The 21,523-nt window shown below is 51.7% G+C and overlaps 2 protein-coding genes across 10 annotated transcripts; one reads left to right on the plus strand and one right to left on the minus strand.

The window, feature by feature from the left end:
- Positions 1–1,097: 1,097 nt before the first annotated feature.
- Positions 1,098–12,705, plus strand: APBB1 (amyloid beta precursor protein binding family B member 1). 9 transcript variants are annotated; one of them, XM_021715832.1, is made up of 15 exons: positions 1,343–1,621; positions 1,976–2,015; positions 2,874–3,049; positions 3,151–3,207; positions 3,292–3,377; positions 3,485–3,548; positions 3,956–4,105; positions 4,467–4,594; positions 4,691–4,696; positions 4,991–5,105; positions 5,249–5,333; positions 5,601–5,684; positions 11,581–11,696; positions 11,866–12,042; positions 12,126–12,705. In XM_021715832.1, exons 3-15 carry the CDS (start codon positions 2,930–2,932, stop codon positions 12,291–12,293), a joined length of 1,356 nt encoding a protein of 451 aa, XP_021571507.1. In that variant the 5' UTR covers positions 1,343–1,621; positions 1,976–2,015; positions 2,874–2,929; the 3' UTR covers positions 12,294–12,705. The 9 variants fall into 9 exon arrangements, with proteins under 9 accessions (XP_008062825.1, XP_021571507.1, XP_021571508.1 ...); XM_008064634.1 differs by lacking the exon at positions 1,976–2,015 and having other exon boundaries at positions 1,098–1,373; XM_021715833.1 differs by lacking the exon at positions 1,976–2,015.
- A 103-nt stretch (positions 12,706–12,808) lies between these two features.
- On the minus strand, positions 12,809–16,693 carry SMPD1 (sphingomyelin phosphodiesterase 1). Its single transcript, XM_021715834.1, has 6 exons — positions 16,415–16,693; positions 15,179–15,951; positions 14,428–14,599; positions 14,103–14,179; positions 13,757–13,902; positions 12,809–13,620 (listed from the first exon to the last, which is right to left on the minus strand). The coding sequence occupies exons 1-6, from the start codon at positions 16,691–16,693 to the stop codon at positions 13,190–13,192; spliced, it is 1,878 nt and encodes a 625-aa protein (XP_021571509.1). The 3' UTR covers positions 12,809–13,189.
- Positions 16,694–21,523: the final 4,830 nt, after the last annotated feature.

The raw sequence follows: 21,523 nt of genomic DNA on the forward strand, positions 1-21,523 counted from the left end.
GGGTGGGGAGTGGGGGAGGGAGAGCAGTGGGTCAGTTTTGAGAAGTGACTTATACACTGATATCTGAAGGAGTGGATGACAGCCAGGTGGAGACCAGGGGAGGGGGCTGGACTGAGAAAAGATGAAGGTCATATGCCAAGCAAAGAGAGAGAAGGGGGATGGGGAGTGGTCAGAGATAAGACTGAGAGGCAGACAGTTAGGGGTTCATGACAGCACATAAAACCTGGGCAGGAATTTGGATTTTATCCTGAGGGCAGGAGAAAATAATTAAGAGGTTTAAATTGGAGGGTAACTTGATTAATTTAGCATCTCAGAGGAATTATTGGAGCTGTAGTGTGCAGCCCAGATTGGAGGAAGCTAGACAGGAAGAGAGACACCAGTTATGATGCTGTTGCAGTGATCCAGGTAGTGACGTATAGTAGAGGGAAGGGAAGAGCATTAAGTGCATCTCTGGTTCTTGAGGAAATGTGTATGCCTGGCTTAGTCACCAAGGCATTCATGGATGAGAGAATGAATGAAGGAATGATACATGAGCATTTCATGTATTTCATGCATGAGTGTGTGCATGAATCAATGCAGAAGTGAAGGTGTGTGTTCTAAAATGCATGCATGTTTGTGGAAGCCAAGGCCTTGGTGGGCTGTGCTTGGAGGGATACTTGCCAGACTCCAGAAGGTCCTCCCAGATGGCCAAGCGGGGAGAAGCTGCCCCTCCAGGACAGATCGGAAGGATGAAGCTCTTTGAAGCAGGAAGGTACAGGCTGACAGGGATGACAGATGGGTTAGTGTGTGTGACTCAGTCAGGAGATGGTGAATTGGTTCCTAGATTCCAGAAGTGTCCGACCCTCATGAAGCCGGCTATGACTGTGGAGGGCATGGAGGCCCTGGGTGTGATGTTCCTGGAATATTTTAGCAGGGGAGTCCTGAAGGCAATGGCGGGTCCCTTGGGAAGAGCAGGCATTCCTTGAGCCTCAGCCAAGTGTCAGGTGCCCACTGAAAATGTTATTCCCTAGGGTCTGAGTGGGGGGAGGAAAGGTAGAGGGTGGATGGGCAAGAAGAGCCCCTCCTCATTGGGTATCTGTGGGCCCACACTGCATTACTTAGAAGCTTAGGATGGTGAGGCACCTTGCCTGAATAACTCTCACATCAGGTGTGCAGCCACCTTGGTGTAACCACGCCTACTCCCAGTCCTTCCCTGTCTGGTTACCCAGCAGCCTGGGTCTTGGGACTGCCTGTCCCTCAGTGCTGCCTCTTGGACCAGTCAGGATTCCTGGTTTCCTTGGTAACAGAAAGCACGTCAGCAGTCTGGGCGCTCCCAGCCAGTCCTGGTGCTGCGGTTGCCGAGGAGACGCTGCAGCCTAGCTGGGCCCTGGCAGGTGAGGGGGGTAGTGCTGGGAAGCCCCAAGCCCAGCCTCAAGCTTGCTGGGGCCCTGGCCCTCAAGGCCCACCCTTGGGTTCAAACTGCTATGCAGGTTCTGGGCAGGGGAGGGATCCCTGAAGGCCTTGAAGCCACACCCTGTTTATGCCAGAGCTATAGGCTCTGCAGGTCCCCAGGTGGCTGGGGTATTCCCGAAGGGCTAAGTCTCCTAGTGTCCCTAAGATTGTGCTTGGCTATGCCACTGAGGTGACCACTGGAGGGAGGGTGGGATGGAGATTCAGGATTGGGGGAGGGGAGCCAGGCTGAGAAAGAGGTGGTAGGTGTGAGCAGGAGAGACTGGGGTCTCACAAACCCCACTTCCTCCTCCCTTCCCCACCCCAAGGAGGTTCCCTTGCATGGTGGTCCTGGCCCCTCCCTAGAGAGCTCCAGGCGGGGGAGCATCTTGCCTGGCAGACACTCTGCCCTGGTGAGAAGGGGGTGGGATGAGCTTTTCTCTGCAGCCCAGCACCAGGCTGTGAGCCCAGCTGGCTGGGCTAGAGGGGCTGTGAGGAGGGAGGGTAGAGGCAGGAGGGGCTGGGAATGAGCGCCATGTTCTCCCAGGACTTTTTCCTGGCCATCATCCTGCAGGACAGCAGCCCAGGTGAGGGGCAGCATGAGGCTGAGAATGATGTGTGGTGGTGCTGGCAGGAAGAGCAGAGGTGGAGGATTCATGAGAGGGCAACAGGGAAGGGGTGGTGTGGTTCTGCTGGTAGATGAGGGTGCTTGTTATAGAGGCCAGGTGTGTGTGATGCATGATATGTTTGCCTACATCAGTGTGTGGCAAGGGTCAAGCTGTGCCTGTGGTGTCCGCACACATGTGACAGGGGTTGATGTATGTCATGTGTCTGAGGGTGCATCCACCTATATGTATGGTGTGGTATCTGCCATATGTGTGGCAGGGCTGGTATATACTGCTGTATGGGCACACACCTTTGCGGTGTCTACATGAGTATATGACTGGAGTTGGTGTGTGTGTTTGCCCCTGCACACATGTGTCTGTGATACCCTGTCATCTGCACTGGTATTTTCTGTGTGTTGCACACCCTGGTGGTTTGTGGCTGCACAAGTGTGTGGTAGGGCTTGTATATGTTGTATGTATGCACATGTATGTGTGCAGGAGCTGAAAAGTGTGTTCTCTGAGTTGTAGATATGTATAAAAGGAGGTTAATCGGGGTCACCCAACCTCCCTTCCTTCTTTCTTCACTGCCTTCCTCCTTTTCCCCATGTGACCACAATAGCCACTGGCAGGGCCCAGGAGGAGACCTGAGGCGTTCTTCCTACTGATGGCCCCCATGTGGTGACTCCAGACTGTGGACTCTAGGAGGAAGCAGGAACCATGTTGTGCTGTAGCCTTTCCCCAACTCCCTCTCAACCATGAGTTCTCAGAGGGGTCTGGGCATAGGCACCAGCTGTCTGCTTGTTGGATGGGCCGACCCTCACCAAGCCTCCCACCTGGCAGATTCCTTCTGGAACCCCAACGCCTTCGAGACGGATTCCGACCTGCCGGCTGGATGGATGAGGGTCCAGGACACCTCAGGGACCTACTATTGGCACATCCCAACAGGGACCACCCAGTGGGAGCCCCCTGGCCGGGCCTCCCCCTCACATGGGAGCAGCCCCCAAGAGGAGTCCCAGGTGAGGCTGACAGACCTGTTGGTTTTAGCTAGAGGTTTAGGTGGGGTATGCTGTTGGAGCAGGATGAGGCATCCACTCATGCCTCCTGTCCCTCCTTCTAGCTCACCTGGACAGGCTTTGCCCATGGAGAAGGCTTTGAGGATGGAGAGTTTTGGAAGGTGGGTGAAGAAACCTGTTTTACCATGGGGGGAGCTGGAGTAGGGGCATCATTTTGGTCCTGATTCCTCAATCCACTTCCCAAGGATGAACCCAATGAGGAGGCCCCAATGGAGTTGGGACTGAAAGATCCTGAGGAGGGGACATTGCCCTTCCCAGCTCAGAACCTCAGGTGAGTCTCTAGATGTAGGGGGCTGGTAGTAGAATGATCTCTTTGGAAGGGGCCTTGGGACAGCTCCATGTATGGGGCCTGTGCCAAATGTTACCATCTGCCTCCAGCCCAGAGCCGTTGCCCCAAGAGGAGGAGAAGGTTCCGCCACGGAATGCTAACCCAGGGATCAAGGTTTGTTCAAGACCAATACCCTTTCTGCAGGCCAGGGGCCCTCCACCCTCAGTTGTGTTCTGAGGGTGTCTCTGGTCTCAATACAACTCCCCAGGTCCTGAGCTAGGAGTTCTTCCAGTCTCAGCACAGAACCCTGGGACTGAGCACCTCAGTTTTTTTACTCAACTAGCCCAGTGGCCTGGTTGAGGGTCTTTCTAGGCTTGGCTCACATCTTCTTTGTCCCAGCAGGGGTCTCCTCTGAGATCTCCCTCTCCCTTATCCCTTCTATTTAGGGGAGCTTCTTAGTTGTAGTTCAGAACTCCCTCTCCCCTGCCAGGCTCTGAGCCAGGAACTCCTCTGTCCAGTGCTGGAGTCCCCTCCGGTTTTACCTCAGACTCTACCTCCCACCCCTCTTCTGTGTCTGGCAGTGTTTCGCCGTGCGCTCCCTAGGCTGGGTGGAGATGACAGAAGAGGAGCTGGCCCCTGGACGCAGCAGTGTGGCGGTCAACAATTGCATCCGTCAGCTCTCCTACCACAAAAACAATTTGCATGACCCCATGTCTGGGGGCTGGGGGGAGGTGAGGACCCGAGCCTGTGGCAGGTGGTGCTGTGGGAGGGTGAAGGGAACTGTGAGAGATGGGAGGTCTGACCTGCCTATGAGAGGGCTGCGGGAGGGGGCTATTGGCCCACCCCAGGTGGCAACCCTGTGGGATGGATGAGTGACCTCAGGCTGGGACTTTGGACAGTGGTGGCCTGATAGCGATGGGGATGATAAAAGGAGTCACGTGAGAGATCCCATGTGACCTCAACTGGAGCAACAGCCCCAGGGCAGGTGGGCTGACACCAGAGGAGGGGCCCCAGCGCTGAAGGGGGCAGAGGTCAACCATCCTCCCTGGGGTCAGCTGGGGTACCACTGAGCACCTGTTTCTGGGTCTGCAGGGAAAGGATCTGCTGCTACAGCTGGAGGATGAGACACTAAAGCTGGTGGAGCCACAGAGCCAGGCACTGCTGCATGCCCAGCCCATCGTCAGCATCCGTGTGTGGGGCGTCGGGCGGGACAGTGGAAGGTGGGAGCAGTGCCTGGGGTTCTAGGGTGGGGCTTATGTAGCAGTCAGCGTCCTCTCTAACTCTGCCCTTCACCTCTCTTGTGCTGCCGGACCCAGAGAGAGGTACTATGCCTGTTTGCCTTGACCTTACCCCTCCCACACCTGGACAAGACACCTTGAAGCATCTAAGCCTCCCTCTTCTGCCCTGCCCTTTCTCACCCGCTGTGCTTGACCATTATCCCCCACCTCAGCATGCTTGTCTGTCTACTCTCCCTCCAGAAGTTAGCATCTACAGAACACCATCTGAGGGAGAAGCCCTGGAGGAGCTGCAATGGGCAGGGAGGACGTGGGAGGGGTGGGAATCAGGCTCATCACCGAGTGGCACTGGGAGACACTGAGGTGCCCCTCCCCCAACAGGGACTTTGCCTACGTAGCGCGCGATAAGCTGACCCAGATGCTCAAGTGCCACGTGTTTCGCTGTGAGGCACCCGCCAAGAACATCGCCACCAGCCTGCATGAGATCTGCTCCAAGGCACGGCCCTCTCCACTCCCTGGACTAGCTGCCACCTTTGCTCTACAAGGGTGTGGGTGGGGTCACTGAATGGGGTGGGGGGCTTCAGGGCGATAAAGCCCTTATAGACCCTCACTTCTCCCCTCCATCCCTTCCTTCCTCAGATTATGGCTGAACGGCGCAATGCCCGCTGCTTGGTAAATGGACTCTCCCTGGACCACTCTAAACTTGTGGATGTTCCTTTCCAAGGTCAGTGTCAAAACCCTACCAGGTCCAGTTCAGCTTTGTTGACAAAAGGTGGGTGACCCAAGAGGAGGTGTGAGCTCCTGGACAGACCTGATAGAAAAACAAACACATGGAGACTGAATACTCAAATAAGTGAGGGACTATCGTTAAAGGGAGGCAGGAGAGTGGGTGGATGTAGGGCTTTGGCTGGGTGGAAGTCTGCCTTGCTGGTGGGGACTGGGCGTGAGCAAGGTCTGCCACCTTGACTGATCCATTTCTTCTTTCCTATAGTGGAATTCCCGGCACCTAAGAATGAGTTAGTCCAGAAGTTCCAAGTCTATTACCTGGGGAATGTGCCTGTTGCTAAACCTGTTGGTATGTGTGTCCTTTTTCACCCAAGGGCTGCCACCCTGATCCCTAAACTCTGCCCCTACCTTCCGCCTTCCCTTGCTGTTTCTACTGGGCCTTCCTCGTGCTTGATGTCTCCTTGCCCTTCGAAATGCATTCCCGCTCCCTGTACCCTTGTCCCAACTGCACTCTATGTTCTGCCTGTAGCACAATCCGCATGCCAACTGGTAGGTTTGGAGCATTCAGAGAAGGAAGCAGTAGGCATAATTGACACATGATTTATTGTTGCAGAGTATTTCCTTAGATTATGTCATTTAGTTCCTGATAATCCAGTGAGGTTGGGATTATGATTACACTTGTTTATAGATAAAGAACCAAGGGTAGAGACTGTCTAGTGAACTCTTATCTTTCCAGTGCTTTTATACTATCTGTCAATTATCTGTTCATTCTTTTAACACATACCTTTGAAGCCTGCCATGTGCCTGTACTAGGCAACAAGAGAACAGTGGTGTGGCTGGGCTTGGTGGCTCAGCCTGTAATCCCAGCACTTTGGGAGGCTGAGGCAAGTGGATTACCTGAACCTGTGGGTTTGAGACCAGCCCAGGCACCTTGGTGAGACCTCATCTCTACAATAATTCAAAAATTAGCTGGGCATGGTAGTGCATGCCTGTAGTTCTGGCTACTTGGAAGTCAGAGGCAGAAGGATTGCTGGAGCCCAGCTGGTTGACACTGGTGTAGCTGTGATTGTGCCACTGCACTCCAGCCTGGGCTACAGAGTGAGACTCCAACTCACACACACAAAAAAAGAACAATGGCCACAGTCCCGCTTTCACAGAGGTTATGGTAGGAAAACAAAAACAAACCCAGGAGTTAATCATATACTCACAAATAAATGTGTAATTATAAACTGAATCATCCATTGAAAGAAAGTAGCAAGATGTAATCGAGGAACTTCATCTAGTCTTAGGGGTCGGAAAAGACTTCCCTATGGCATATGAACTAAGATGGAAAAAATGAATAGAGGCTGGGTGCATGGCTCATGCCTATAATCCCAGCACTTTGGGAGGCCAAGGTGGGAGGATTTCTTGAACCCACAAGTTCATGACCAGCTTAGGCATCATAGCGAGACCTCGTCTCTACAAAAATAAAAATTAAAAATATTAGCGGGGCACAGTAGCACTTGCCTATAGTCCGAGCTCCCGAGGCTGAGGTGGAAACATCACCTGAGCCCAGCAATTGAGACTGCAGTGAGCTCTAATTGTGCCATTGCATTTCAACTTGGGTGACAGAGTGAGACTCCAACTGAAAAAAAAGAAAAAAAAAGAATAGAAGTGACTGTGTTAACATGGGATGGAGACAGGGGTGGGATGGTGAAAGATCAGGGTCCACAGTGGTAGGCACTTTGGTACTTCAGAGGCACTAGGAGAAGGCCAGTGCAAGATGAGGCTGAGGGCTGAGCTGCAAACTGTCAGGGACCTCATAGGCTGCATAAGTTATTTGTTCTTCACCCTAAGAGCAGCAAGGAGCTATTGTAGTCTTCAGGAGTGCACTTGACTTAACCAGATTTGAATTTTGTAAAGCTCACTTTAACTATACCAGGAAAAAGGATGTTGAGTGTGTGAAGGTGGGTGTGGGAAGCTCAGTTAGAAGGATCTAGCAATAGTTGTGACCAATAAGGAGAGTATCTAGGACAACAGTGGAGAGTTCAAGAGATGCTTAGACAAGTAAAGTCAACAGGCTTTGGTGATTGGTTGGATGAAAGGTGAGGGAGAGGGACAGGGGCATTAAGGATGACTCTTAGTGTTCAGGAGCTTGAGAACAGCCTGGGCCACAAAGCAAGACTTTGTCTCTAAAAAAAAGAACCCCCCCCAAAAAAATAGACTAGCCAGATGTCATAGCATGCTCCTATAGTCCTAGCTACTCCGGAGGCTAAGGCAGAAGGATCACCTGAGCCCAGGAGTTTGAGGCTACAGTGAGCTGTGATCATACCACTGCACTCCAGCCTGGGTGACAGAGTGAAACCCCGACTCAAAAAATTAAAATAAATTTTTCAAAAAATGGTGACCCTGGCCAGGTACAGTGGCTCATGCCTATAATCCCAGCACTTTGGGAGGCCGAGGTGAGAGGATTGCCTGAGTCCACAGGTTTGAGACCAGCCTGGGCAATTTGGTGAGACGTCATCTCTGAAATAAATCACACACACACACACACACACACACACACACACACACACACACACAGAAAATTAGCCAGGAGTGGTGGCATGCGCTTGTAGTTCTAGCTATTTGGAAGGCAGAGGCGGAAGGATCACCTGAGCCCAGCAGGCCGAGACTGCAGTGGCCACAAGTGTGCCACTCCAGCCTGGGTGACAGAGTAAGACTCAGACTCAAAAAAAAAAAAAAAAAAGGATGACTCCTGGGTTCCTGGCTTTTGGACCTGCTGGATGGTGATGCCCTTCTCTAAAGGTTACAAATGCTAGAAGAGGCCAGTTTCGGTGTGGAGATTGTGATTGAGTGACAGTGTCAGGTTGGCAGCTGGGTTCACAGGTCTGGAGCTGAGAGGAGAGGTCTGGGCTGGAGATGGAAGTTTGGGTGTCATTGGATTATAGAGGTAATCAAAGCCATGGGTGTGGAGTAAATTGACCCTAGAAAGTAGGCAGCCTGAAGTGAAAAGGGAAATGAGGCTAGCCCTAGCCTTGAGGCCCTTCAACATTTAATGAATGGGTGGTAGAAGATGAAACTGCTAAGGACAGCAAGAGCAGAAGAGAGGTGGGAGGAAGAAAAGAGACTGCTTCAAGGAGAGGTTGAGTTGTCATGTCAAAAGACACTTAGGAGGCTAGACACAGTGGCTCGTGTCTATAATCCCAGCACTTTGGGAGGCCAAAGCAGAAGGATTGCTTGAGCCCAGGAGTTTGAGATCAACCTAGGCAACATAGTGAGACCTTATCTCTACAAAAAATAAAAAAAATAAAAACAGCCAAGCATGGTGGCACACACCTGTAGTCCCAGCCACTGGGGAGGATTGCCTGAGCCCAGGAAGTTGAGGCTGCAGTGAGCTGTGATCTGCCACTACACTACAGCCTGGATGACAGTGAGACCCAATTCAAAGAAAAATTAAAAAAAAAATAATCCTGCCAGGTGCAGTGGCTCACTCTGTAATCCCAGCACTTTGGGTACTGGAGGTGAGAGGATTGCCTGAGTCCAGGGGTTTGAGACCAGCCTGGTCAACTTGGCAAGACCTCATCTCTACAATGAATAAAAAAAAATTGGCCAGGCACGGTAGTTCATGCCTGTAATCCCAGCATTTTGGGAGGCTGGGGCAAGAGGATTACCTGATCCCTCAGGTTCGAGACCAGCCTGGGCAACATGGCAAAACCGTGTCTCTAAAAGAAAAAAAAAAAATTAGCTGGGCATGGTGGTACACGCCTGTGGTAGCAGCTACTTGAAGGCTGAAGCAGAAGGATGGCCTGAGCCCAGCAGATTGAGGCTGTGGGTAGTTGTGAGCATACCACTGCACTCCAACCTGGGTGACAGAGTGAGACTCTAACTAAAAAAAAAGTCAACAACTGATAAGAAAAGAAATTCATAGCAGGATAAGGGGGATTGGGAGTATGGGCCTAGAGGTCAGGATGTAGGTTTCAGTCCTGAGTTGTTACCAAATCTGACAGTTTTTTCCCAGACCACTTTGTTCTACTGCTTTAGCTACTTTTCTACCAAACCTCTCATGACTCTGAGGCCAGGCGACACCCCCACATCCCCATCTGTTCAGCAGTTTGACTTTGATGTCCCTCCCACACCCATACCCTTAGAGTTTCCATTGCCCTGGCCTAAATGTCATGAACATCATAGCCTTCTGCCAGGCTTTTGAAACTCTCTGCAATCTGACTTGGCCCAGCCATTCCTGCCTGCATTGTCACCCTTCTGTGGACTCCTGTTTCACTTGGTTTTACCAGTTTGGGTACATCTGCTCGTACTGCCCTGAGGGTGATTTGGTCAAGCATCTGGAGTTTCTTCAGCAGAGAAACCCTGTGTTAGGATAGAGGACATAGGGATGAATTAAACTTGTTCTCTGCTCTTGAGATGGCTACAGCCCAGTGTGGAAGAAAGTTTCCCAACAGTTACAAGATGTTGTGGTAAGGTTCCCCATGTCTCAGAGTTGTCCTCTCCTTGTCCTGAAGGGATGGCTTCCCAGGCTGGGTGGACCTGGGCCTGGGTAGAGCTCTGAAGGATGAGAATCTAGAGTTTCTCAGATAGTCAAAGTGTGGGGAAGGTCACTCCAGACAGAGGCTTTTTCTTCAGTTGCAGTCTGTGTCCCTTGGGCCTCTTCTTCTCTTGCTTTGTATTCCCCATCTGCCTGGCAGGCCATTTGCCAAGATTAGATGTTAGTAAATGCTACATAAATCATTTGAAGCCCAGAGAACAGTAAAATTTGAGACTTGACAACTCAGAGGAGGCCAGATTTTGGAGGACTTGCATGCTTGGAAGAGGAGATTGGCCTTGTTCCAGCTAGAGGTAAGGTGCACAAGGCCAAGATGGGGAAAGTCTTGCAAAGAAGATGATTGTCTTCTGATTTGTTCTCTGCCTACAAAGAGTTCACGTGGTGTGCTCCTAGTGGGAGCTGAGAGGCAGCTAAAGGAGTGGAGGGTCCAGGAGTGCACCACAGAACCATGTGCCTTTTGTGTTGGCATTGTGCGAAGACACAGTAGATCGCACAGCCAGCTCGTGGGTGGAACAGGGACTAGAACCACTGTCTCTGCCCCACCATGTGCTCCTGTTTAGGTTCTTTGCTGAGTCCAGGCAAAAATGGGATGCACGAATAGAAATGTTTAACAGCAGTTCAAGGTGGAGGAGACCACAGTATTATAAGGGAAAATGAAGTCATCTAAAAGTCAGGAACTTTGAGTTCCTTGGCCCCTGAGCACATTACAGAAATTCTTTTTTTTTTTTTTTTTTTTTTGAGTTGGAGTCTCACTCTGTCGCCCAGACTGGAGTGCAGTAGCACACTCCCGGCCACTGCAGTCTCAACCTGCTGGGCTCCGGTGATCCTTCCACCTCAGCCTTCCAAGTAGCTGGAACTACAGGCGCACACTACCATGCCTGGCTAGTTTTTGATTTATTGTAGAGATGAGGTCTTGCTAAGTTGCCCGGGCGGGTCTTGAACCCACAGGCTCAGGCAATCCACTTGCCTTGGCCTCCCAAAGTGCTGGGATTACAGGCTGAGCCACCTAGTCCGGCCCAGAAATTCTTGAGTAGAACCAAGATTTGCAAAGCCCTTCTAGTTCTGAAAACTAGGAATGTAGAGAAGAGGTAGGAGAAAGGCATGGTTAAGAACCCAGGCTCTAGTCCCCCATGTGACCTAAGGTATATTACCTGATTTCTATAAGTTTTAGTTTCCTTATCTGCAAAATGTAATAAAATAACATTGTGAGATTGTGTGAGATTGTGTATAAATAATACACTGTGATAACCTAGCAGTACAGAGTACACATTCCTCAAGTGAATATCTTTAAAAAAAAAGATTGAGTCTTAGGAGAAGACTGGTCTTGCCTGTAGGGGCTGATTTGGGAGTCATTGTAGTGGTGTGAAGCAGTGTAGCATCTGAATGTGAGGAGCACTGATACAGCTGGATTTGGTCAGAACTTTGAAGGGGTCAGTCAGTTTAGGAGGTTGGAAGAGGAGGCAGAGTCAGTGAAAAAAATCAAGTCTAGGATTCAAGATAGAAAAAAGCAGAAAGTGTCAAGTCACTGAAGCCAAGGAGGAAAGTCCTGAGGAAGGGATACCTGGCCAGCATTGTCTTCATTGCTCTGAACTGGTAAAGCGGGGATAAAACAAAAAGCATGGGTTTGACTGGAAGATCTAGGGCAGAGCTGAGGTATCATCTGTCTACACTCAAGTGGTGTCATGTTTGTATTCATATCTTCTAGGGGTAGACGTAATTAATGGGGCCCTGGAGTCAGTCCTGTCCTCCAGCAGCCGTGAGCAGTGGACTCCAAGTCATGTCAGCGTGGCTCCTGCTACCCTCACCATCTTGCACCAGCAGGTAAAGAGCTGGGGTGGGAGGCAGGGCTGGGCCTTGCCATGGAGGGGAGACTGGGAGTGAGGGGAAGAGCTGCTGACAAGATGGACGTGCCTCAGTGTAACACAAGAGGGCTGGTGAGGGCAAGGGGTTGAGGGGAAGATTCCTTTTCAACTGAGTTCGCTCCCTGCAGACAGAAGCAGTGCTAGGGGAATGTCGGGTACGCTTCCTCTCCTTTCTGGCTGTGGGCAGAGATGTCCACACATTTGCATTCATCATGGCTGCCGGCCCAGCCTCCTTCTGCTGCCACATGTTCTGGTGCGAGCCCAATGCTGCCAGTCTCTCAGAGGCCGTGCAGGCTGCGTGCATGGTAAGACAGTAGGGTGGTGGGGTGGTAGCATGACCCCAGGTGAGGCAGGCTGGAGAGTGACTGCCCTACCTGCCTCTCTACAGCTTCGCTACCAGAAGTGTCTGGATGCCCGCTCCCAGGCCTCCACCTCCTGCCTCCCGGCACCCCCTGCTGAGTCCGTTGCACGGCGTGTAGGGTGGACTGTCCGCAGGGGCGTTCAGTCACTCTGGGGCTCCCTGAAACCCAAGCGGCTGGGAGCCCACACCCCATGAAGAAGCCCCCATCCTCCCTCCACCTGCTCGTGTTGGACCCCAGGAAGCTTCAGGGTATGGGGTAGGGAGGGGTCCTAGTGGCTATTCCTAGGCCTCAGGCCCCCCAAAGCTGCCCCTTCCCAGTGGCTGGGGTTCCCTGCCTAGGGGCTGGGGAGGCAAAGAGCTAATCCCTTCAAGGAAATGATAACACTGGAGTGATGACAAGAGGAACAGGAAGCAAGGCCAGTCCCGGGCTCTCCATCCCCATGTGTTTCAGGTGGAGCAGGAGGAACTGGTCCAGGCCAAGCCCCATTCTCCTAGGACCCAGCAGGGCAGAAGGAGGAGGGGACTGGTCCAGGCATGGGTCCCTTTCCCCCTGCTCTGTGGGTACCTCCGCTGTACTGATATCACTAATAAAGTCTGTCTGCACTGCTGTGTGCCCTCTTATTCCTGTACCACACCATCTCCCCCATACTTCCCCAGGTCTCCTTGCCCTACCTCCTTGGAGAGAAGAAATTGGGAGAGTTACAGAGGAGTCTGGAGTCCAAGTCTCGCATCTTTATTTTAGTAGCAGCAATCCAGGGTTCCCCGCTGGGCAGCACGAACCTGGGGCAACAGCTCCTGTCTGGTCTGCCCAGTGCAGTGTCACTTTAGGCCTCAGCTCCATGGCCATGAAAGGACAGCAGCCCCAGGGCAGTCTAGATGCTGGGCACACGCAGAGCAGCAGGGCAGTCACACCCCAGCCCATATCCAGCTAAACCAGCTCCAGGAAAGGAGAAGGTCCTGTTTTCCTTGTGTACTTGGGGCCCAGGGATGGGCTTCCTCTGGACAATCTTGCCAGGTGGAATCACAGCAGTGCTGTGGGCTTTCTGTCCATTTCTTAATCAAGAATTTTCCCAACTCTGGTCCCTGGGGCCCTAGCATAACAACGGCCTTGGCCACAGGCTCTGGACAGTCGGGAGGTTCTCATCTGGCACTAGATGGCGGCACAGAGCAGGGCTGTCGGCGCGGGCAGAGAGCTGGGCGCACAGCGTGGCCAGGCGGCAGGGCGCGCCGCAGGGCTCCGAGGGCGGGTGGCCCTTATGGTAGAGAAACCAGAAGGTCTGGAAGAGTCGCGTGTCGCTCCGCATGCGATATACCAGGTCGTGCCAGGCGGCAGGCAGTACGTTGGGCAGCCCGTAGGTTTCTCGAGCCCTATAGAGGCGCTGCCAGTGCGGCGTGGCTCCTGGCACGTTGGCCTTTGTCAGATTCAGGATGTAGGTCTCGTGGTCCAGGACCACGTGAGAGCTCCCGGAGTAGTTTCCATCTATTTGGTACACGCGGTAACCTGTGAGGAAGGAGGGGCTGACTAGAGGGGAAAGGAACAAAGGCAACTCCAGGGACGGGTCACACACCCTGCCCACCCTTTGCCGGCCCAGGCTCAGATCCCCTTCCACTATCCCACCAACCCCAGGATAAAGGAAGTTCCTTTCAGCATCACTCACCAGGATTCAGGCCGATGTAGGTGGTGGCACTGGGCGCCAGGAAGGCTACAGCCAGTGGCCGGCTCAGAGTATCTTCATCATAGAAGACCTCAAATTCATCCACATGAGTGTGGCCAAAGAACTGACCAGCCAAAGTGTTCTCATACCTGACCAGAAGAAACTAATTGTATTCAGAAGATTCTACCGAGGGGGAGGAAGAGATCTAGGTAGATAGGATGCTCTCTTTCTCCAACCTATTCAAGTAGCCTCCCCACCCCACAGGGTTATGGGGATGGTGAGATTCATGGGAATGTCCAACCTAAGAGCTTCATCCCCTTACCCCATCCCCACTCCCACCATCTCCTACCTGGCTACAATTCGGTAATAATTCCAGCTCCAACTCTTCAGGCAGTGTCCCGGGGGAATGTGGCCAATTATATGCACCTGAGTGAGAGGGAGAGTTAAGGGTGGTTATCAGGGTATCAAGGGGTCCAGACAACTCTGGCCAAAGAGAGGGAGAATTAATAAAAGGGCTTCCAAGAGTGACCATGAGCTGAAGCCCCAGGGAACATTGTTGGGAATGCCAGAAAAGCAAGCTTCTCTGCTCACAAAGACTCCAGCTCAACCGGAGCCGTCTTCTTTCTCAGTCCTGGCACCACCTACACCACCATGTGCCCACCACTCTCCCTCACTTTGTCTCCTCGGTCCTCAGCAGCCTGAAGCTCCGCCACTAGCCACTGGAGCTGTCCGCCGGGATCTGTGGAGTTGATCAAGAGCCAGAAGTTCTCACGGGAACAAAAATTCATGTTGAGAGAGATGAGGCGGAGGCCAGGGCGTGGCGAAAGGGCATAGAACCCCCCGGTTCTGAAACAAAGTAAACATGAGGTATCAACACTTGTTCATAATCCTGATCCTGCATGCCCAGTCCTGTGCTGGGCATTTGGGTGGAGGGCAGAGACACGCACGACAGCATCCTCACCCTCAGTGAGTTCACAGTCTAGCTGAAGACCAAACAATAGGAATTATAGGACGTGCATGATAGAAAGGAATAGCTGAGGGTCGAGGGTTCTAGGAGTGCAGAGGAGAGGTGAGAGTGAGCAAGAGTGGGAAGCAAAGGCCATGCAGGGGGAGCATGACCTGGGCTTGGATAAGATGGGAAACATAGGGAATGATAAAAAGAAGAGGAATTCATTTTAGTGAGGACCCACATGAGCAAAGACACAGGCTGGGGCATGGAGAGGTTATGCTGCCAGCCCTTTGAAGGAGGGGGCTGGAGATAAAATGGGGAGAAAGGCAAGGTGGGGTGGGATTAGGGTGGGAACAGTGAAGAACACGGAGGACTCACACTAGAGCAGTCAGAGACGATGCCTCAGCTTCCCCACCCCCACTTCCTTTGCATCCACCTTTCTTTTCCCTTCATGGGTTTTCATGGACCGGAAGTACCTGAGGGAGGCAAGGGCTTCAGCAGGCAGCCAGGGTTCCCAGGCTTTGGCCATCGCCTCATAGAGCCAGCGGGAGGAATAGTTGCCCTCGATGAAGGGGGGAGGAAAGCTGTTGACGGGTGTGCTCTCGTGGTTTCCCACAGCTGGATACACTGGCACTGGCCCCAAGAACTTTCTCACAAGGGCTGTGACAGTGTTCAGGGCCCGCAGCTGGTCCTTTCGAGATTGGTGCCAGATGTCATGGGCAGGGATGTCTCCTGTCCAGTACACCATATCAAAAGGGCCAGCTGGGCCCAGCCCACTCAACAGGCTTTCCAGGGTCCGTAGGGGCAGGTCACACTTGCTGTACTCGCCCCAGTATCCAGCACCTGGTTGGGAGGCTGGTGGTGGGCCAGAGCCCCGGCGGCAGCACAGTGGGTCAGCACAGTTAGGATCTGTGCCCTCCAGGTAGTCATGATCCCAGTGCAGGTCAGTAAGGAAGAGGACACGGCTGACAGGGGCGCCTGGGGCTGGGGGGCTGGGCGGCTTGGGAGGTGGCTTCGGCACGGCTGATAAAGAGACATTCCAAGATGAGAAGATGTCCCACTGCCCACAGGTGGAGCCCAGAAGCAGGCCACAGGCTTCAGATGGGCTCAGTACTGAGCGTGTCCACACCTCCACCATGTCATCCTCAAAGAGATGGACAGCCGACTGGCACACAGGAGGCGGTGCTATCTTCAGCAGATTGCACAGCTTGATGGCCACGGAGCCCACCCGGGCTACGTTGGGCTCCTTCTGTGGTTGAAGGAATGAGTGGTGAGCTGTCAGAGACAGAGCAGGAGAGCCAGGCCAACTCTTGGCCACCACCCCTTGAACCTCTATCTCCAAACAGGCTGAGGTGGACTCAGTGGTACTATGAAGAAACCTCTGTGCCACCCTCTGCCTCCTAGCATTGCCCTGTGACTCAGGCAGCACTAGGCCATTGCTTCCTCTTTAGCTCAGTGGCTGGTGACATTTCAGGCCTTTGCTTGACCTGCTGACTTTCTCAGGCGCTGTCTGCATTCTTTTCTTACTTCACAAGGTCACAATGGGGTGGCATGTAGCCATAAGTGGCCCCAAAGGGGTGCAAACTCAGTAAGGACTTGCAGTGTTACCCTCTCCATCAGGGATGCATTCAGACCCCAGGGCACTTGCATTAGCCGGAGCTCCCACTCCCCCACCCCCAGAGCTCTCCTTCCTCGGTCCCTTCAGTGCTCACCTTCAGACCGTAGTTGATGGCGGTGAAGAGGACTTTGCAGACTGGACAGGTGAGGTTCCACCACCCAAAAGCATCCCGGAGCTGGGGCACTGTAGGACTGAAACTGGCAGGATGGCCTTGGGCAGGCAGAGGGTGGGCCGCTGCCGGGGCCCAGAGCACAAGGGAGTCAGGCAGAGCCACCGCCAGCGCCAGTCCCAGGCTCACCCACAGGAGTCGGGGAGTCCCCGAGCGGACGGACCCGGGGTGATTCTGGCAGGGTGACACTCCGTGGCGGGGCATTGCCGGGCTTCCTGGACTGGGCTGGTTCGCCCGTCCCGCCCTCCCCAGCCTGGCTGGCCCTCAGGGCGGCGCTGAGGACACCCGATTACCCTTCGGTGTAGTCGGTTGACTGCTCCGCGGTCAGCCGCAAGGCAGCTCCGCCCCTTCCTCTTCCTCTGGTCCCCAACAGCTGATTGCAGCGGCGGAGGAGAGTCCTGTTGACACTGCGGCGGCGGAGCAGGCGGGGCGCGCGCGGGACCGCCCCGAATCCCGCCCCTCTACCCTCGCCCCCGCCCTGGCCGAGACTCGGGGGCCGCGGGGGTGGACGGCAGCTCTCTGCGGTCGCCAGGGGCCTCGCCTTGCGGTCTCAGCCGCAGGAGACCGCGCCAGCCGCCGCGCTCGTGCTTTGGGGCCCATGTGGTGTGGCTGGTGGAGGTCCCTCTGAGGTCCTAGGCGCCTCCTCTGTCCAAATTTGCGCTCCGATTCTTGGAATAGCTGCCAGACTCACCCGGGCATTTAACTCGGGTAGGGAGGCGAGGAGAGCTGGGCCAGACGGAATCCTCCCACTGGGTGTTACCTCAGCCAAAGAGGCGCCTCCCCTCGATTTTCCATGCTCTGCCACTGGCACCGGCACCCTTGAGTCACTCTGAGAATCTTTGAGTCACCTTTGATTCAGATGAAGAAACTAAGGTTTAGGAATGGCGAAGTGACTCAGAAGCAGTAAAGACCACTTGGCTACGAGGCCCGCAAACATGGGCTAAAACTCGGCTCTCCCTCCTCTGTGTATCTGCGATGGTAAAAGCTAACATGTACGTGTTTTACAATGTGCCAAGCTCTAATCCAGGCACTTGTAATTACTAGTCCTGGATTCTCCCAACAGCCCTAAGAGGTACCTATAGTATGTGGCGATTTAGCATCCTGAACTAAAGCCTTGAGGTCCCTCTGATCTTCCTCCTCAACCCCCTTTCTTCTGCAAAGCCTTTATCTGCCTAGGATCCAGACCCACCAAAAGGAACAATTGTTTTTTTCTTTCCCTTCCTCCTAAGACCAAGAATGTAACCACACCCAATCAGACCCTTTCACAAGACAATGTGCAAGTGAATCTCTGTTCCCATATCCATTCATTCTCCCTAGTAATTTCTTCAGTAGAATTCCTCTTCTCCCTACTCCCATAACCTGTTTTGCCAGGATGGTATATAAGCTTCTAAACCTCACTAGGGGTGGGTAATTACTCTGTGGTTTTCTCTGTAAACACACTAATAAAATTTGTATGCCTTTTCTTTAATCAATCTGCCTTTTGTGAGTTGATTTTTCAGCAGAGTTTCAGAGGGCGGAGGGGAAGTTTCCCTGGGTCCCCATTATACAGATAGGAAAACTGAGGCACAGGGAAGTTAAGTGGTAGAACAGCAATTACACCCTAAGAAGCTGTTTGACGAGTGCTTCTGCAAGATCCACAGAGCTATCAGGTCCTGTCAGTTCTTTATTTTGAGAATTTTTTCCAAGTGGTTCCTTTTCCCTCGTTCTGTGGATGTCATCTTGTTATCAAAGCAAGGTGGGCCACTCGTTGCCCAAAGCAAAACTCCAGACGAGAGGTGGTGAAAGCAAAATTGCTTTATTTCAAAAGTAGGCAAATGGGGACGTGGCCAGGTTCATGCCTCAAAGAACCCATTTCAGATTTTTAGGCTGAGTATAAGGGTTTAAAAAGGGAAACTTGGCTGGGCTCGGTGGTTCAGCCTGTAATCCCAGCACTTTGGGAGGCCGAGGCGAGTGAATTGCCTGAGCCCATAGGTTCGAGACCAGCCTGGGCAACTTGGCGAGACCTCATCTCTACAATAAATAAATAAAAATTGGTTGAGCTTGGTAGCGCGCACCTGTAGTTACAGCTACTTGGAAGACTGAGGCGGAAGGATCACTGGCAGGCCAGCAGGTCAACATTGGGGTGGCCGTGAGTGTGCCACTGCATTCCAGCCTGGGTGACAGAGTGAGACTCTAACTCAAAATAAAAATGAAAAGGAAAGCTTGGTGTGCAGGCTTGGCACAGGTATGTCTTGATGGCTTATCTTGGGTGGTAGGCCTCCTGGAGGTCTGATTGGTGTTATCTTAGCTGCAATCAGTTTATGGATCAACTGTCTGGTGATTCTCCCCAAGTGGGAGTGTCTCACAATGATTGGCCCCTGGGATTTCTTAGCTAGCGTAAGGTAGGATATGCAGGCATGGTGAAAAAAGTTTCTAAAACATGTTAAGAGAGAGGAGGGGAAAAAACACTTTAAAATACATGTTAAGACTGAGATGCTCAGTTATAATTTCAGAGTAATCACAATAATAATTAGCATGTATTTTTAAGATTCTGTACTATGAGAAAAAAGACCTCATCTGAGGAAGGCAAACCCCTTGAAACTATCAGGCCCAGAGGGTAACAGCAGTCACTCTCACTCATTCTTGAGCTAAATGATTACCCCTTGAAGCCACTTGCCATTAAATGCCACACACCTTATAGTTTAACAATGTATAGTCAATCACTAACCAGTGTTACTTGTGTAAGACCAATGAGAATTCCTGATGAATGATTTTTGTGAACATCCCCTTGCCTGATTTGTCTTTTTTTCTTTAAATACGGAGCCTCTCTTTTGTTCTCCAGAGCCCATCCAAGGCCACTTGGAAGTGTGTTTTGACCTACAGTCCTCAATCTTGGCCTCAAATATCTATAGATATTTTTCTAAAGGCTCTGAGTTAACTCAATCTTTACAATACATTTAGGAAGTAAGTATTTTAATCATCCCCATTTTACAGAAGATGAAAGTAGGATTAAGAAACTGGCTCAAACCCAGGCATGGTGGCTCATGCCTACAATCCCAACACATTGGGAGGCTGAAGCGAGAGGATTGCCTGAGCCCAGGGTTTCAAGACCAGTCTGGGCTACTTGGGGAGACCTCGTCTCTACAATAAATCTGATATACAGACCCGCTAATATCCATCCATATTGTCCCAGCTGCTAGAGAAGGGAAGAGCAAGGGTTCAAGTTCTCCTACATATTCCTGAGAACATCACTGAGAGTCCCTTTATCTCCTATGCATTCCCAATAAATACCTTCAGGGGATCCTTAACTTCCCTATAGACTATGCCCAATCAAACGAAAGGTGCAAATCCCCATTTACTCCCTTTTTTGGAGTGGTTATTTTTATTTTTAGTTTTTGAGTTAGAATCTTACTTTGTTGCCCGGGCTGGTGTGGAGTGGCACACTCATGGCCACCACAGCCTCAAACTGCTGGGCTCAGGCCTCCCAAAGTGCTGGGATTATAAGTGTGAGCCACCACATTTGCCCTTATGCAAAAGTTATACAAATCACAAAACTGATGATTATATGGATACAAAAGTTATACAAATCATAAACCTTACCATTACATTGATACTATATTATTCAAACTTATAACCACTCAGAGGCCAGGCGTGGTGACTCATGCCTATCATCTTAGCACTTTGGGAGGCCTAGGTGAGAGGATTGCCTGAGTCCACGGGTTCGAGACCAGCCTGGGCAACTTGATGAAACCTCATCTCTACGATAAATCAAAAATTAGCTGGGCATGGGTGGCACGTGACTGAAGTTCTAGCTACTTGGAAGGCTGAGGCAGCAGGATCACCTGAGCCTAGCAGGTCAAGGCTGTGGTGGCCGTGAGCATGCCACTGCATTCCAGCCTGTGTGACAGAGACTCAAACTCAAAACAAAACCCAACTTTTTAGTAATGCATAATCTCTTAGGCCTTGTAAACTCCCTTTACCCTATGGCAAGCTTCATTAACACTTTTGCCAGGTCCTACTGATAAAAGCTATGAGATACCTACCACCAGGAAGTCTAGACCAAAAAATGTCACTATCAATAAATGCAAGTGAAACTCAAATTCTATGCAATGCTCTGCTGGTCACGTGGCTAATGTATAGGTACTAGAACTCTGTAGTTATAAGATTGAACTGTAAAAGCCTGGAGGGTGAGCAGAACCATTTTAGAAAGACCTCAATTCTGGCTCTGCTACCTGGATTCAAACTAAGAAATAAACATCTTTCTACAAGTTCCCTGTCCCTTTGATTTATTGGTATCAGGGGGAGAAGGTGAGCATTACTCAGATCATAACAAATCAACAAATTTGCTGGGTGTGGTGGTGCGTGTCCGTAGTTCCAGCTACTTGGAAGGCTGAGGCGGAAGGATCGCCTGAACCCAGCAGGCAGAGGCTGCAGTTGCTGTGAGCGAGCCACTTCACTCCAACCTGGGCAACAGAGTGAGATGATGATTCAAAAACAAAACAAGACAAAACAAAACAAACAAAAGAAAAAGAAACTGCCTCAAGATCCCATAGCTAGCTAGTAAATGCTGGAAGTGGAATTTGAATGCAATATTCTGGCTCTATGTTTTGCTGTGTAGGGACCTGCTGAAAACTCCAGAGTTGGTATAACCGTTATTTTAAGCTGAGATATTATAGATTCAGTAGATGCAGAAAGAAATAGTCTTTGAGTTTTCTTTATTTGACTAAAGCTTCTGAGACATGTCAACCTAAAAAAAAAAAAATTGGGCTGGGCGCAGTGGCTCACGCCTGTAATCCCAGCACTTCAGGAGGGGTGGAGGTGAGGGGATTACCTGAGCCCAGGGGTTCGAGTCCACCCTGGGCAACTTGGCACGACCTCATCTCTACAATAAATGAAAAAACTAGCTGGGCGTGGTGGTGCTCATTTGTAGTTCCAGCTACTTGAAAGACTGAAGCAGAAGGACCACCTGATACCAGCAGGTTGAAAGCTGCAGTGGCAGTAAATGTGTCACTGCACTCCAGCATGGATGACAGAGTGAGACTCTGACTCAAAAAA

The sequence above is a fragment of the Carlito syrichta genome, unplaced genomic scaffold (genome assembly GCF_000164805.1).
Source record: "Carlito syrichta isolate Samal-C Ts95f unplaced genomic scaffold, Tarsius_syrichta-2.0.1 Scaffold307833, whole genome shotgun sequence".
In the NCBI taxonomy this organism is placed as follows: domain Eukaryota; kingdom Metazoa; phylum Chordata; class Mammalia; order Primates; family Tarsiidae; genus Carlito; species Carlito syrichta.

Bases quoted from the DNA above. Each gene is read 5' to 3' on its own strand.
- APBB1 (XM_021715829.1), top strand. From the start codon at position 2,789: ATGAGTTCTCAGAGGGGTCTGGGCATAGGCACCAGCTGTCTGCTTGTT. The intron at 4,106-4,466 runs GTGAGGACCCGA...CTGGGTCTGCAG, and splicing joins TGTCTGGGGGCTGGGGGGAG to GGAAAGGATCTGCTGCTACA. The intron at 5,334-5,600 runs GTCAGTGTCAAA...TCTTTCCTATAG, and splicing joins TGTGGATGTTCCTTTCCAAG to TGGAATTCCCGGCACCTAAG.
- SMPD1 (XM_021715834.1), bottom strand. From the start codon at position 16,693: ATGCCCCGCCACGGAGTGTCACCCTGCCAGAATCACCCCGGGTCCGTC. The intron at 15,952-16,414 runs GTGAGCACTGAA...CTTCAACCACAG, and splicing joins CCATCAACTACGGTCTGAAG to AAGGAGCCCAACGTAGCCCG. The intron at 13,903-14,102 runs GTAGGAGATGGT...TCTTCTGGTCAG, and splicing joins TATTACCGAATTGTAGCCAG to GTATGAGAACACTTTGGCTG.